The sequence below is a fragment of the Talpa occidentalis genome, unplaced genomic scaffold (genome assembly GCF_014898055.3).
Source record: "Talpa occidentalis isolate TD23 unplaced genomic scaffold, MPIMG_talOcc4v2.1 talOcc4.6, whole genome shotgun sequence".
In the NCBI taxonomy this organism is placed as follows: domain Eukaryota; kingdom Metazoa; phylum Chordata; class Mammalia; order Eulipotyphla; family Talpidae; genus Talpa; species Talpa occidentalis.
The window spans coordinates 53,576,804-53,591,311 of NW_023604972.1; the positions used below are offsets into that span (position 1 = coordinate 53,576,804).

The 14,508-nt window shown below is 34.3% G+C and overlaps 1 protein-coding gene across 1 annotated transcript in view; it reads left to right on the forward strand.

The window, feature by feature from the left end:
- The window catches only part of PTPN13 (protein tyrosine phosphatase non-receptor type 13), a 196,755-nt gene that overhangs the window by 109,896 nt on the left and 72,351 nt on the right, over positions 1–14,508 (forward strand). Inside the window, 8 exon segments of the mRNA XM_037529548.2 lie at positions 2,660–2,734; positions 2,858–3,032; positions 4,569–4,722; positions 4,996–5,134; positions 5,698–5,850; positions 8,747–8,929; positions 9,498–9,660; positions 13,983–14,400. Of these exon segments, the coding sequence (XP_037385445.2) occupies positions 2,660–2,734; positions 2,858–3,032; positions 4,569–4,722; positions 4,996–5,134; positions 5,698–5,850; positions 8,747–8,929; positions 9,498–9,660; positions 13,983–14,400 (1,460 nt within the window).

Genomic DNA, 14,508 nt, shown 5'->3' on the forward strand with positions numbered 1-14,508 from the left:
GTCTCAGGATTAGCTGTGCTTTCTTTCTACCGTTTGCTCACTTGGACTTAATATTTTAGTCAATTCTTAATCCTGTTCTGAAGTAGAGTTTATCTAACTTTGTCTTATATATTAAGTCTCCCTTCTTTTCCAGTCCCCCTGGATATACAAGATTAAAGGAAAGACTAGATTGAGAATCAGTAAATGCAAAATATCGACTCCACTTTCCCTAGATCCTGAGTCCTCTCAGTTCCTGAGGTAATACTTTCTCATTAAGATAGCAAGATGGGGTCAGAAACTATGATACCTCTATTATCTCCAGTTGTCACTATTTAGAACAAAAACAGTACAAGAATCTAATTACATATGGATATATATGGCATTTTGTAATCACAAAGCAGGTAGTGTCCTACTTAGTGATATTCTAGCCAAAGCATTCCTAACCAGAAAAAGGAAGAATGGGGGACTATGACAAAGGAGCAAAGAATATGCACTGGAACAAGGGCAGTCTATTCAATAAATGGTGCTGGGAAAACTGGACCACTACATACAAAAGAATGAATCTAGACCAGTACCTCATACCATACACAAAGATGAACTCAAAAGACTTGAATGTACGACCTGAAACCATATAATATATAGAAGAAAGCATAGGCAAAACACTCCATGACATATATATCAGAATCATCTTTAAAGACTCATTCCCCCAAAGCAAAGAAAATGAAGGAAAAGATAAACAGCTGGGACTATGTCAAGCTAAAAATCTTCTGTACAGCAAAAGAGAAAATAACCAAGATGAGTCATCCCACAGATTGAGAGATAATATTTGCACTCCATAAAACTGATAAGACACTGATATCAAAGATCTAGAAACTGCTTACACAACTCAACAAACGCAAAATAAAGAATCCAGTCAAAAAGTGGGCAGAAGAGCGAAAGAGACACTTCTCTGAAGAGGAAATGCAATAGCCAACAGGCACATGAAAATATATTCAGCATCACTTATAATCAGGAAAATGCAAATCAAAATCACAATAACACCTCACACCAGTCAGAATGGCCCAATTACAAAAACTAACAACAAATGCTGGTGAGGATGTGGAGAAAAAGGAACCCTTTTGCATTGCTACTGGGAATGCAAACTGGTCCAGCCCCTATGGAAAGCTGTGTGGAGGACCCTCAAATTACTAAAAATAGATCTACCATATAACCCAGCAATTCCATTTCTAGGAATCTACCCAAAGAACAAAAAGTATTAATTCAGACAGAAACCTGTATTCTTATGTTCATTGCAGCACTATTTACAATAGCTAAAATATAGAAACAACCTAAATGCTCCAAAACAGATGACTAGATCAAGAAGATGTGATATATATATACAATGGAATACTACTCAGCAATCAAAAAGATAAACTTATGCCATTTCCAGCAACATGGATGGAGCTGTAAGGGATTATGCTCAGTGAAATAAGTCAGAAGGAAAAAAGAAAAATATCAGATGGTTTCTCATAGGAGGAACATACGGAAACCATACAAGGGATCAGAAAAAAACAAAAGCAGGCAAACTATAAATCGGTGACATTCAGCAAGGGAGGGAGAGGGAGAATGATCAGAATGGGAGGGAGGAGCACAAGAGTCTATGATGTCGGTTCACAGGTATCTTCATGGTAGTTTTATGGAGACAACACCTGAGAGGAGAAATCGAACATTGTACAAAAATGAACAATGTAAAAATATATAAAAATGAAAAATAATAAAGCAATGACATTCTGCTCATTCACTTCATCAGCAATATTAAGCCAAATTTTTTCTTATTGAAGAACATTGCATTATAGTGTGTTCAGTTGTTCACTGTTGAAAATGTGTATATACTACACATACTACTCAATGTATATCATAATATATCATCATACGCATTTTGTATATACTACACATTGAATTCTGCTAACTGAAAATTCAAATTTATCCTTCACCATACCATTGTCCCTTTTCCCCAATTGACTCACTCCCCTTCTCTCTTCCCTTATAAGCAATAATTGGTTTTACAGTCGAATTTTTTTATGCGTTTTTGAAACGCATAAGGTCGTTAAGGTAAATGACAGGATTTTGTCTTTTTTTTAAATAGCTAAATAGTACTCCATTGGGTATAAACAGCATATCACCTTTATCCTTTTGCCAATCAGCAGGCGCTTAGGTTGTTTCCAGTTCTTGGCAATTATAAATAGTGCTGCAATAAACATGGGGGGTGCATATATCTTCTCAAATTAGTGTTTTGTATTTGGGGGGGGTAAATTCCCACGAGATAGGTAACTGGATCATGTAGAATTTCTATTTTTAATTTCTTGAGGAATCTCCATACTGCTTTCCGTAATGGCTAGATTTACATTCCCACAAACAGTTGTTAAGGTAAATAAAATTCTCCTGAGCTTGATGAAAGTCTGAGTCCATCTGATAGAAAATAAAACTAAGAAAAGCTGGTCACATTTAGTATAAGGCTTTTCCATTCCTGGTCCTAGTAAATTCTCTATTTTTTTATTGAAAGTTTCATTATTTGTTTCAGATCACCTGGCTCAAATACAGTGGCTTTGCATCTGTCATCATCATCATCAGTATTATTACATTATTCCTCTTTGAGGAAAGACCTAGAATGATATATTGATTCTGTTTATGTGATTTGCAGAATTTCTTTGGTCCTGAGTTTGTGAAAATGACGATTGAACCATTTATATCTTTGGATTTGCCACGATCTATCCTTGTAAGTAATAAGACCACTTCTCGCTCTTACACAATTCTTTCAGTAATGATGACGTTTTAAGGAATAGTAAAAAATTTTATAATGTTTACTTTAATAAATTCCACCCATCATTTTGAATTGTAGACCAAGAAAGGGAAAAATGAGGATATCCGAAGAAAAGTAAGCATAATGCTTCTGAGTGGGCAGAGACTGGAGCTGACCTGTGATACCAAAACTATTTGCAAAGATGTGTTTGATATGGTGGTAGCCCATGTTGGCTTAGTGGAACACCATTTGTTTGCTTTAGCTACCCTCAAAGGTATGAAGACATTTTTTTTTTTTTAATTGAAGTACCATTGTTTTACATCCTTGCTAGTGTTTACTTTAAATTCATGGTCTAGTATGGAAACCTGACAACAGTCTGGCTTTCTCTGCCTGTTATGCCTGGTCTTGTTTTGGGGAAATACTCACCAAATGAATAAGCTCTCATTTGAGGGGTAAGAGAGGAGTTCCTTGGCATCTCCCAAATAGGCTAATTGTTTTAATAGCTACATCTTTTTATTACCATGTTCCCCTGATCATGAAGATTTTTCTTGACTTTGGTATATAAAAATAGATTTTAATTGTTATATTTTGGGGTCCATAATGTCAGTTTTCTACATATGTACTCTAGAAATTAGCATACTGCTCATGTGTGTTTAAATATTTAGCAGAATGTATTACCCAATTTCCACGTCAATTCTTTTGCCTACTGTTCTAGAACCATACAGTATCTTTTTTATGTGTTGTTGGTTAATGACTGGAAATAAGTCATTTCATATGTTTTTAAGCATTATGTTTGTTGAACTCTGGCATTTACAATCATAGTGGTCTCAGCACAGCTTCAATAGAAGCTGCTCCTATTTATACCAATTAGAAAAGCCATAGAAATATGAAGTCCACTGGACTTTAATCTTTCTTTAATAAATCATTTTTTATATAAATTACTCTGCAGTATTGTACATTTCCATTTACCTCAAAATTTACCGTAGAAAGCTTAGATAACAAAGTGCCATAAATGCAAGTTATCTTGAAACCCTAAGATCATGATGATTTTGTCATAAAAGAAGTATTTCATCAACTTAGTTTATTGAATTTTTTTTTAAAGGCCAATACTTCATTATAATCATTCAGTAAATATTAAATTAGTGGCTACTGTTATTCTATCACTTTACTACTTAAAATTATAGTGTTTTCAGGTAATATTATTTACATGAAGATATTCAGTTAATTAGAATTTCCATTTATAATACATTTAATTTCCTAAACATTCTAGATAAGTATGATTTCATGGAATAATCTTTTTATTTTGAGAAGCTCAATATTTAACAGAACATTAAAAACAAAATGGCTGTTGTTCTTCCTAGGTTTCAGCTGAAAGTTCAGTAATGATAAATAATAACTCTTAATGAATAATTGTTATGTGCCACTTGCTTTCCCAAGTGTTTTTTATCCATTATATCACTTGATCCATGCACCAACCCTACAAAACAAAGAATTAACACTACCCTTATTTTATAGACAAGAAAACTGATACTGAGAAGCATAAATTATTCAATGTCACATAAATAGTAAGGGATGTGGTCTGCACTTGAATCCAGTTATGTGTCTTCAGAGCCCTCATTCTTAAAAGACTTAGCCAGATTGCCTCCCATCCATGTGCAGTGCCTCAGAGCTCCCTGCTGTACTTCTTAAAAACTGTTTTATTCTCATATGAAACTATTTTGTGCAAGTCTGGCCCCCCCAAAAAAGAAAAATAAAAAGAAAACATTAAAGTGTTTTTATTTTGTCTGCATGGTTCCTTATTTTGTTCTAGATAATGAATATTTCTTTGTTGAGCCTGATTTGAAATTAACCAAAGTGGCCCCAGAGGGATGGAAGGAAGAACCAAAGAAAAAGGGCAAAGCCACTGTTCAGTTTACTTTGTTTTTCCGAATAAAATTTTTCATGGATGATGTTAGTCTAATACAGTGAGTACACAAGACTTTCTGTTTTCCTCTTCTTGGTGTGTCATCTTTTGACTCTTTAATTTATTGACACTGAATTATTTGATTCTGATCAGTGATAATATCCTCATTATCATAAAAGAAATAATTCCCACAACATAGTTTATTAAATTTCTTTGCTTTAAAAACTTAATTATGAACATCTTGGAAACTGAAGTTATATGCTAGTAACAAAAATCACTCTCAGTATTCAGTATCTAAAGCATGGATGTTTTATGTATGTATTTATTTTGCCAGACATACTCTGACTTGTCATCAGTACTATCTTCAGCTGCGAAAAGATATCTTGGAGGAGAGGATGCACTGTGATGATGAGACGTGTTTATTGCTGGCATCACTGGCTCTCCAGGCTGAGTATGGAGATTATCAACCAGATGTAAGATTTGTTTTTCTTTCTCCAGCATCACTTTTGTGATGGGTGTTCTTATCCAGTGTAATTAAAGACTAAACCTGGTTGAGGTTGTTGCTATTAGTTCTGGAAATTTTTGAGGCTAGTTTGGTGCCTCAAAATGACCGAGCACACTGGTATAAAATCATGCAAGAATTGCCAGTCAAATTAGATCAAATGGGTTGTCTTCTTTCCAGATGAATCCATTTACTGAGGGCCTGAGAGCCTGGCAGAGTTCACTGTATGAAGAATAGATGTCCAAGGCCTAATATTACTGAATATAAATAAACACATCTACCAGGAAGCAAGGAGCCAGAGACTGCCACTCATGCAGCATCCTTCACAACAATAGCCCTTAACTCTAGTGATATTTGGCCCAAACTTGTCAGTCATTCTGCCTCACTGAATAAAAGAAAAAGACTGATACATTTCCTCTAAAGCTCACACCTCAGAGAGTAGTGTGAATAGAAGAAGCATCTTATCTCTTAGTCAAGGCAGAAACTTATAAGAGGAAGAATGCAAACAGAATTACAAAAGCTTCTCCTTTCTAGGTTCATGGTGTATCTTACTTTAGACTGGAGCATTATTTGCCTCCCAGAGTGATGGAGAAACTTGATTTATCCTATATTAAGGAAGAACTGCCCAAATTGCATAATACCTATGTGGGAGCTTCTGAAAAAGAAACAGAGTTAGAATTTTTAAAGGTAAGCATGTGATATTACTAACTATGAACTTTGTGCCTTTCTCTGTATAAGAAGTGTTGTAGGATACATTTAAAAGCTCAGGTGCTGATAGTCTGCATTGTGTCAGCTCCTTTATTCCTGACTAAAATCATGGTGTTTTAATTCTCATTTTGTAAGAGGGAATCGAATCTCAACAAGGACATGTGATATTCCCAAAGTGAAATGGACACATATCTGGGTACTGATTCTGTTTTTATCCTATTCCACACTCTAGAAAGCCATATACATTGTAAAGAAGCTACTGAATATGGTGACTGACTGGATATGAGAAGCAAGTTAATACTAATTATAGAATTGTTTTACTTTGTTTTGTCTAAAAAAGACTTAAAATTCAATTGCATTCTCTGAAAATTGTCTTTCCACTAAATATCAACTAATTCACATAGCAAAAGGGAGTCAGAAAATTTGTTATATGGTTCCAGTTTCTACCATCATTTTCCTATGAGACATCAGATAAATAGTGCATTTACAGTCAAAAAAGATAATACTACATACACCTCCAGTGTGGAGAGCAAAGATAAAATAGTATTCTCTTGAAAAGAGAAACTTTTCAGAACATTCTCCTGTTTCAGTTCCCTCAGATGTAACAGTATGCCTTCCATTTGCTGCTCTGTATTAAAGGGAACCACGTTTTCCAGCCCAATGAATAGATCTATGAAAGAGTTTCATTCACTGACTTCTACTATCTTTAGTCTAGGATTCATAACAGGAAAGACTGATTCATAGAAAGGCAAGGTGGTTTATGTTGAAGACATTAAGTTATGTACTTGGATTTTTCCTTAGTTGTTAACATTTTTATATTTGTAGGAAATAAGTATCAAGCTATTATATTTTTATTAATAAAGGTAAAAGACAAATTGGCCAAATGGAAAGAATTTGCCTGGGGATTTGTAATCAGACCGCCTTAAATTTAAACTCTTATTTCAGCTAGCTCGGTGAACTTAGACAATGTCCTTAACCTCTCAAAGCTTCAGTTTTCCCCTTGTAAATATGCATAGTGTAATGCATGGTGGGTTGCCCTACTTCTAATCCTGATACTCTCTTTTTTTTCTTTGGCTTTAGCATCTTTCTTCTAACCTAAGGAGTTTGAAGTCTCATTAATATACTTTAAGAAGGTTAGACTTCTGCCATAATGTATTGCCTTGAGAAACATTTTTAGCTTTTTGTCAATCTACTTTACAAAATTTACATATAATAAATAATTTATATACAAACAATAATTTACATACAATAAATTTACCACTTTTCAATGGTTAATTCAGTGAGTTTTGAAAAATACACATAATTGAGTAGCCACCTCCATGATAATGATAAAGAACAAGATTAACAAATTGTGGCCTATTCGTTTTATAAATAAAGTTTTATTGGTACTAGGCCATTCTTATTTGTTTACATATCATCTCTTCTGCTTCCACGTTACAACAGAGTTGAATAGCTACAACAGAGATCCTATGACCCACAAAGACTTGATATAGGACATTTCCAACAACATCAATTCCCTTCGCATTCCTTTGCAGCCTCTCCCCTCCACTCACTCCTCCTCCCTAGCAACTGCTGATCTGCTTTCTATCATAGTTTTTTCTTTTCTAGATTTCTTATAAAGAATCATATAGCATGCAGTCTTCTGTGTTTGACTTTTTTTTTTTACTTAGAATAATACTTTTGAGATTTATCCATGGTGTGGTATGTATCAAAATATTTTTATATTGCTGAGTATTTCCCTTTGTACAGATATACAGAAATTTATATTACATACCTTTAAAAATTATAAATGTATATATTTTTTCACTCATTGAAAGATTTGAAGCAGCTATAAACATTTAAATGCACATTTTTATGTGAACATTTTTTTTAAAAGATTTATTTATGCATACAAGAACTGGGGTACAGGCCAGAGGTACAGGGAGGGTGAGAGGATTCACCAGAGACAGAGTGGGGAGCAGAACAGGCAAACTGACTAAAATACATTGCTGAGGGGAGCAGCAGGCGAGCCATGAGAGGCCTGCCGCACCACATGGGTTAGCTCCCTGTCCGGCCTAGGATTGAACTCATGCTGCAGAGGCTGCCGATAGCTTCACAGTACTGTGCTTAATCCCTTGTGCCAGCAGTGAGGACTGTGAACATGTTTTTATTTCTTTTGAGTAAATATCTAGTAGTATGATTGTTTGTCTGATTAACTTTGTAAAGAACTGCCCATTGTTCCAGAATTAGTGGTACAGTTTTACAGTGCTACCAGTAATGTATGAGTGTTCCAATTGCTTCATATCCTCAACATCAATTAGTATGTTCAGCCTTTTTTATCAGCCATTGCAATAGATAAGTGGTGGTAGATCCTGTTTTTAATTTGTATTTCCCTATTGATATATGTTCTTTGGTGAAGTATCTAATAAAATATTTTGCCTTTTTTATATCACGTTATGTCTCATTGTTGAAAAGTACATGAAATTTATATATTCTGGCTATAATTCCAGATCTGTTAACAGATCTGTTTTACATTTTTCTCCCAGTCTGAGTGGAATGAATTCTTACTAACATTTTGAAGAACAAAGGTTGTTACAAAAAAATTTACCAATTTTTCTTCTATGACTTGTGCTTTTTTTATGTCCCATCTAAGAAATCTTTGTCTAATGCACAATCAAAAAGTTTTTTAAGTTTTATACTTTTAGGTTTATGATATATTTGGGGGTTACTTTTCATATGTTAGGTAAAGATTGAGATTCATTTTTTTGTCATATGAGTATCCAATTGTCCAGCACCATTTGTTGAGAGGACTGTCCTTTCCAAGTTAAACTATATTGGACCAATTTCTGTATCTCAGTGTCACTTTTACCAAGGTACATGTGGTATGTTCCAACAGGTCTGCCAAAGACTGACAGAATATGGAGTTCATTTTCATCGGGTGCACCCTGAGAAAAAGTCACAAACTGGAATATTACTTGGAATCTGTTCCAAGGGTGTCCTTGTGTTTGAGGTTCATAACGGAGTTCGCACATTGGTCCTTCGCTTTCCATGGAGGGAAACTAAGAAGATTTCTTTTTCTGTATGTTTTAACTCTTTTTTTATTAGATTTTTAAATAGGTATTGTCGATTTCAAATATAACATGTTGATGTTTTTTAAGTAAACTTTGCACATTACTATTCATATTAGTATGTCATAATACCATTTAACTCTTGGTTATAAGAAATATTATCAAGGTTTTATTTGACTCTGGTTTTCTCAAGAGGTAATTTTTTAAAATACACATTCCTAAGCTGGTTATATGCTCAGTTAACTTTAGTTAAATTACAACCAAGTTGACTTCTCTGTTAATTCAGAACTTATTCTAGGGTACAACTTGTCACATGGGGAAACCTTCCTAATATATTTAATATAGATAATTATCTTAACCTCAGTGAACTTTATTTAGCTCAATAGTAGTTAGTACCTCATAGCAACTGTATTTGAATATCACTGATTCAGAGATTCACTGGATTTTATGAACTAGTACCAGAACTTGCTTTACTTTTAGGTTTTAATATATACTCTGTATGTAGATAATGTAAGAATTTGATCATGTAATAAAGTGATAAGAAATCCTAATTTTTAATACCCCTAATTACTATTATAGAAAAAGAAAATCACATTGCAAAATACATCAGATGGAATAAAACATGCCTTCCAGACAGACAACAGTAAGGTATGTCAGTACCTGCTGCATCTCTGCTCTTCTCAACACAAGTTCCAGCTGCAGATGAGAGCAAGGCAGAGCAACCAGGATGCCCAAGACATTGGTAAGAAGAAATAAACTATTTCACATGATTTCAGGGTATATGAATAACTTTCGCCACAATTTTTTAAAGAAATTCCATGTTTAGGATGAAAATTATGGGGAGGGTATATTCATATTAAATGATTAAATCATGTTTATAGAGATGTTACAAATGAGGCCAAAATTTCAACTTCATGTATGCTTTGAAAACAGCACCTCAAATCATAAGAGGATACCTGTTGAAACATTTGTTTTGTGCATCACTATAGGCTGGCTGATGTAAATAAAAGATTGAATTACAGTAAATTGACATACTATTTGGAAACATACAAACCATAATACAAAATAGAGGGTCTAAGTTTTAATAATGGATTATACTATAAAGACTCTGATCTGTACTACAAGAAAAGAGGAAGAACAGAGTCAGGAGTACTGGAGTGGTGGCACTTAAACTGGAATTTAAGGAGAAAATAAATAGGTTGAAAATAAATAAAAGGACTTTTCAGATGAGGAAAGAACATAGGAAACAAGGCAGGGGGCAGGGAGAATATGTACCTGGGAAAGTAAGACACATTCCAAAACAGTTCTGGGGTGGTGAATTTCCCACCTGTTACTTTTACTTGAATGTATTCCCATTCTGAAACTGAAATGATTAACCACAATACCAATATAAATGGTCAGGAGAATGGTTCCTTTTGAAAAGGAACCAGCAGAAGAAGTTAATTCAGCTCTTTAAAAATCTTAATCAGAACTGAAATTTTTAAAGCTCATTCTGCAAGACCACATGTAGAGATTAAAGTTACTCAATATCCAGTCCTGCATAGATAGTAAATTCTTATAGCCTTCAGTGAAACACTAGCAGCAATTTGATTAGAAAGTTAATGAATAGCACAGATGACCTTGTGCAGCAGAGCCCAATGAATTATCTGAATTTTCTCACATCCTTAAAAACTTATGGAAAATATGTTCCCTGTAGTATTAGACTGACATAATGGCAATTAAAGAATAATGTTTCTCAGCCTTTCAGAATCAAGGTAGGGGTGGGGGCCATATGCTTATTTAACATGAAGTTTCTAGGAACCTGTCTGAAACTTGGTGAATCCTAATCTTTGGTATTAGGTACCTGGAATCTTCATTTTTTACAGGCTTTCCTCAATAATGATTTTTATGCATGTATAAATACTGTAATTATGCTGTCAAGTAATCTCATTATTCCCTTTCTTTCCCTGCTTTGCTCTGCTAAAAAAAAAAATATGCTGTCATATATTTTCAAAGTATAACGAAATATCAAACTTACTAGCTAAATCAATATTCCTACTTGGACTAATATTCTATTCAATACAAGCCAGAATTGAACAGCTGAAGGTGACATCATTACAGATATGGTATAGTATACCATAGTGAAGAGTAAGAAAATAAAAATATGAAACTAATTTCCATTCTCAACATTTCTTATACTTAAGAACATATAATGCAGTAAAGAGCATGAACTCCAAAGCCAGGCTGCCAGTGTTCAGACTTCACACTATTGTGTATGTTAAAGCTCTGAAATCTTTGTATAGACACTAAAACTCTATGCCTTAGTTCCTATCTGTAAAATAAATATAATGATAATACCTACATCATAAACTTGTGAAGATGAATGGATTAATACATGTAAAGTGCTTTATAAATACCTGGCATTGAATAAACAGTCTCATCATCAACATCATTTTACCACTAGTATCACTAGTAGCTATATTAGTCATAAAGTAGATGAAAGACATTAGGAAAATAGCTGTTTTTTTGGAGTCTCCCTTTCTTTACCCATGAAGTGAGAATGCTGTGCATACCTCACAGATTTGACTGTGGGATCACAACAGTTATGTAGCCTTGTAGTCATATGTGCAAACACTTTAAGATGACAATGGTATTAGCTACCTCTTTTCCCAGACTTTATAAACCTTCACAGATTTATTTTCATCTTAGTATCAGCTAATAAGTAACTGGCTTCCTGCATAATGTTCTATACCAGATAAATGAAAATAACTACCGTTATCTGTAGGGTAGTGATGAGCTAACAAAGTACTTCTCAAGAGTCATAGAATGTTAATGCTAGAAAGAACCTTGGAGACCAGTAAGTGCAAAATTTTACTAATGAGAAACCAGATTTAGAGATGATAGTATCTCTCCAAACTTTGTAGTTAGAAGTCAAAGTAGGCTGAAATCCTGGTCTCAATTCCTAATCCAGTATTCTTTCTACTTGATGAGTTTCCGAACAACTGATTTTCAGTTGTTTAATTGAAGATTAATAATCATGTATTGCACACTTACTATTTGAAAGATGCTGTGCTAGCTGTCTTGTAATAAATAAGTCCCTCTCTTCAAAAAAGCATGCAGTTGAGTTGACAGTAGAAGGAAGTGCAGTACAGTACAAGGGACCGTACAATAGCACAGAGACTAACAAATACGCATTTTCAGACTGAGTGTGGAACCCGCAAGACTTTGAGTCCAAATTTGAAAGATTAGTTTCAGGATGTAGAGTTTTTGTGGTGTCCTTTCCCACCCTGGCAGTCCATGTTGGAGTTATTTCCAGGTGAAAGGCAATAGGACAAAACAGATAAGTGACAAATTTATCATCTTATGCCATGGATATATGCAGTTATATATATATTTAAAGTTCCTATCCAAGAAGCAACTGTGAATGAATTTGAATAGTGTAACACATGATATGTTTGCAAAATATATATAAACTGAACTGGCTGTCATTTCTGCTAAAATTTGGCCTACAGTTTTTTAAGATGAAGAAATCTACTGGTTGCAAAGCATTTCCTGATAATTATCTACATAAGACTCAATTTGTGTCTTTTATTAAAAGCTGTTCTCAAAATAAAATCGAAATAATGCTATCTGCCCGCTATAACTCTGAAATTTAAGTTAAAGATCATTCTGAGAGTTTTAAACTAGTCTTCCATTTTTGTGCTTAATGATTTCAGAGAACGAACATTGAGTTTTCCTGTTGACAATGAGATGTGTTTATTTGAGCTTCATTCTGATGCATAAATATTAAAAACATTCATTTTTTTCCCTATCTCTTTATACCTGAGACAAAATATTGATTATTAATGTTCCTTGAAATTAGAAGATTAATGAAACAGAATCTCATGCTCTAAGTCAGCAGTCATTTCACATTTTCTTTTCAAAAGGTAGTTTTTGCAGCTGTTTTATATAGTGATCAAATTATATCCTTATGGAGTGCCACATAGTTGATACTTTCCAGGGGGGAAACGGGTGCGTTGTGATGTGGATTGCTAACGCATGAACAGCTAAGTCATTTGACATTCTGTGCTCCTGGTCCTTTACTTATATGAAAATATTTTGATCCTAAAATCTGTGATAAAATGCTTTTTAAATAGCCTCAAATACTGCCATGACCTTGGTTCTCACCAAATAGAATGCCTAAGCGCTTGTTTTAATGCATTTTTAAATTTAGCCTGTAAAAGAAGACTTTGAATGCTTACTTAGGAGTGAAAAAGAACTTAAGCATAAAGAGTAAATAATGAAGATTATGTTAATTAACAGAAACCAAAGCAGGGATAAGGCAGATAATATTTGATTCTCACATGGCTCCTGTGCCTCAGTTAAGTCATGACGTCTACAGGCAGGAGAGTGGGATTGGCATAGTAGTGAAATAGCAAAAGAAATAATTTGATTTAAAATTTTTATTTTTTGGATAATACTTTTTGAGATATTTTTACATACCATGTAATTTATCCATTCAGAGTGTACAGTCCCATGGTTTTTAGTGTATTCACAGAGCTATACAACACCACAGTCTGCCAAAAGCTTTTAAAAATATAATAGCCAAGAACTTTCTCTCTGGGCAAAGCTCTACTCTGCATAGCTTTTTTTCAGGCATGTTCTCACCATGTAGGCCTCTCTGGGTTTCATTTTTCCCTCTCCCCATCCTTGATTTACTGAGATTTTATCAAAAATCCTACTAGATTTGAAAATTTTTCTGTGAAGTATCATTTTCATTTCTAACTGAGACCTGTACTTGGGAATGTGGATCAGTAAGCATGAAGTCAAAAGAATATTAGATCCTAGCGAATCACTAGATATAGTGGGAAATGCTGACTAGGCTCTGGTGATATGAGAAAGTTGAAAGGATGGAGAGATGGTATGAAAACCAGGATCTTCCAGCCTGCTTTTTAAAACCCCTGATTGCCATACTTTGGAAACTACCTACTTAGGCTGGCGATCAAAATGATTAAAAACTGCATGCTGTATTTTATTTATTAAAATAACTTCTCATAAAGGTACTGCAGTGTTTCCATCATGTAAAGCAATCCTATTTCCTTGTAGAGAGAGCTTCGTTTAGGAGCCTGAATCTGCAAGCAGAGTCTGTTAGAGGATTTAATATGGGACGAGCAATCAGCACTGGCAGTCTGGCCAGCAGCACCCTGAACAAACTGGCTGTCCGACCTTTGTCAGTTCAAGCTGAGATTCTGAAGAGGCTATCCTGCTCAGAGCTATCGCTTTACCAACCATTGCAAAACAGTGCAAAAGAGAAGAGAGACAAAGCTTCATGGGAGGAAAGGCCTAGAGGGATGAGTAAATCATACCACGATCTCAGTCAGGCCTCTCTCTATCCTCATCGGAAAAATGTCATTGTTAACATGGACTCCCCATCACAAACCATTGCGGAATTGATAGGAAAACCATTTCACCAGATGGCAAGATCTGATACAGAATCTTTGGCAGGATTCACAAAACTCAATAAGTAAGAACATGATTAACCCAAACTCTACATATTTGTAAATTCTACATTTCATACTTATTTTTGCTTTGACGTTTTATTATTTTTGACATATTTTTTTACATTGACACT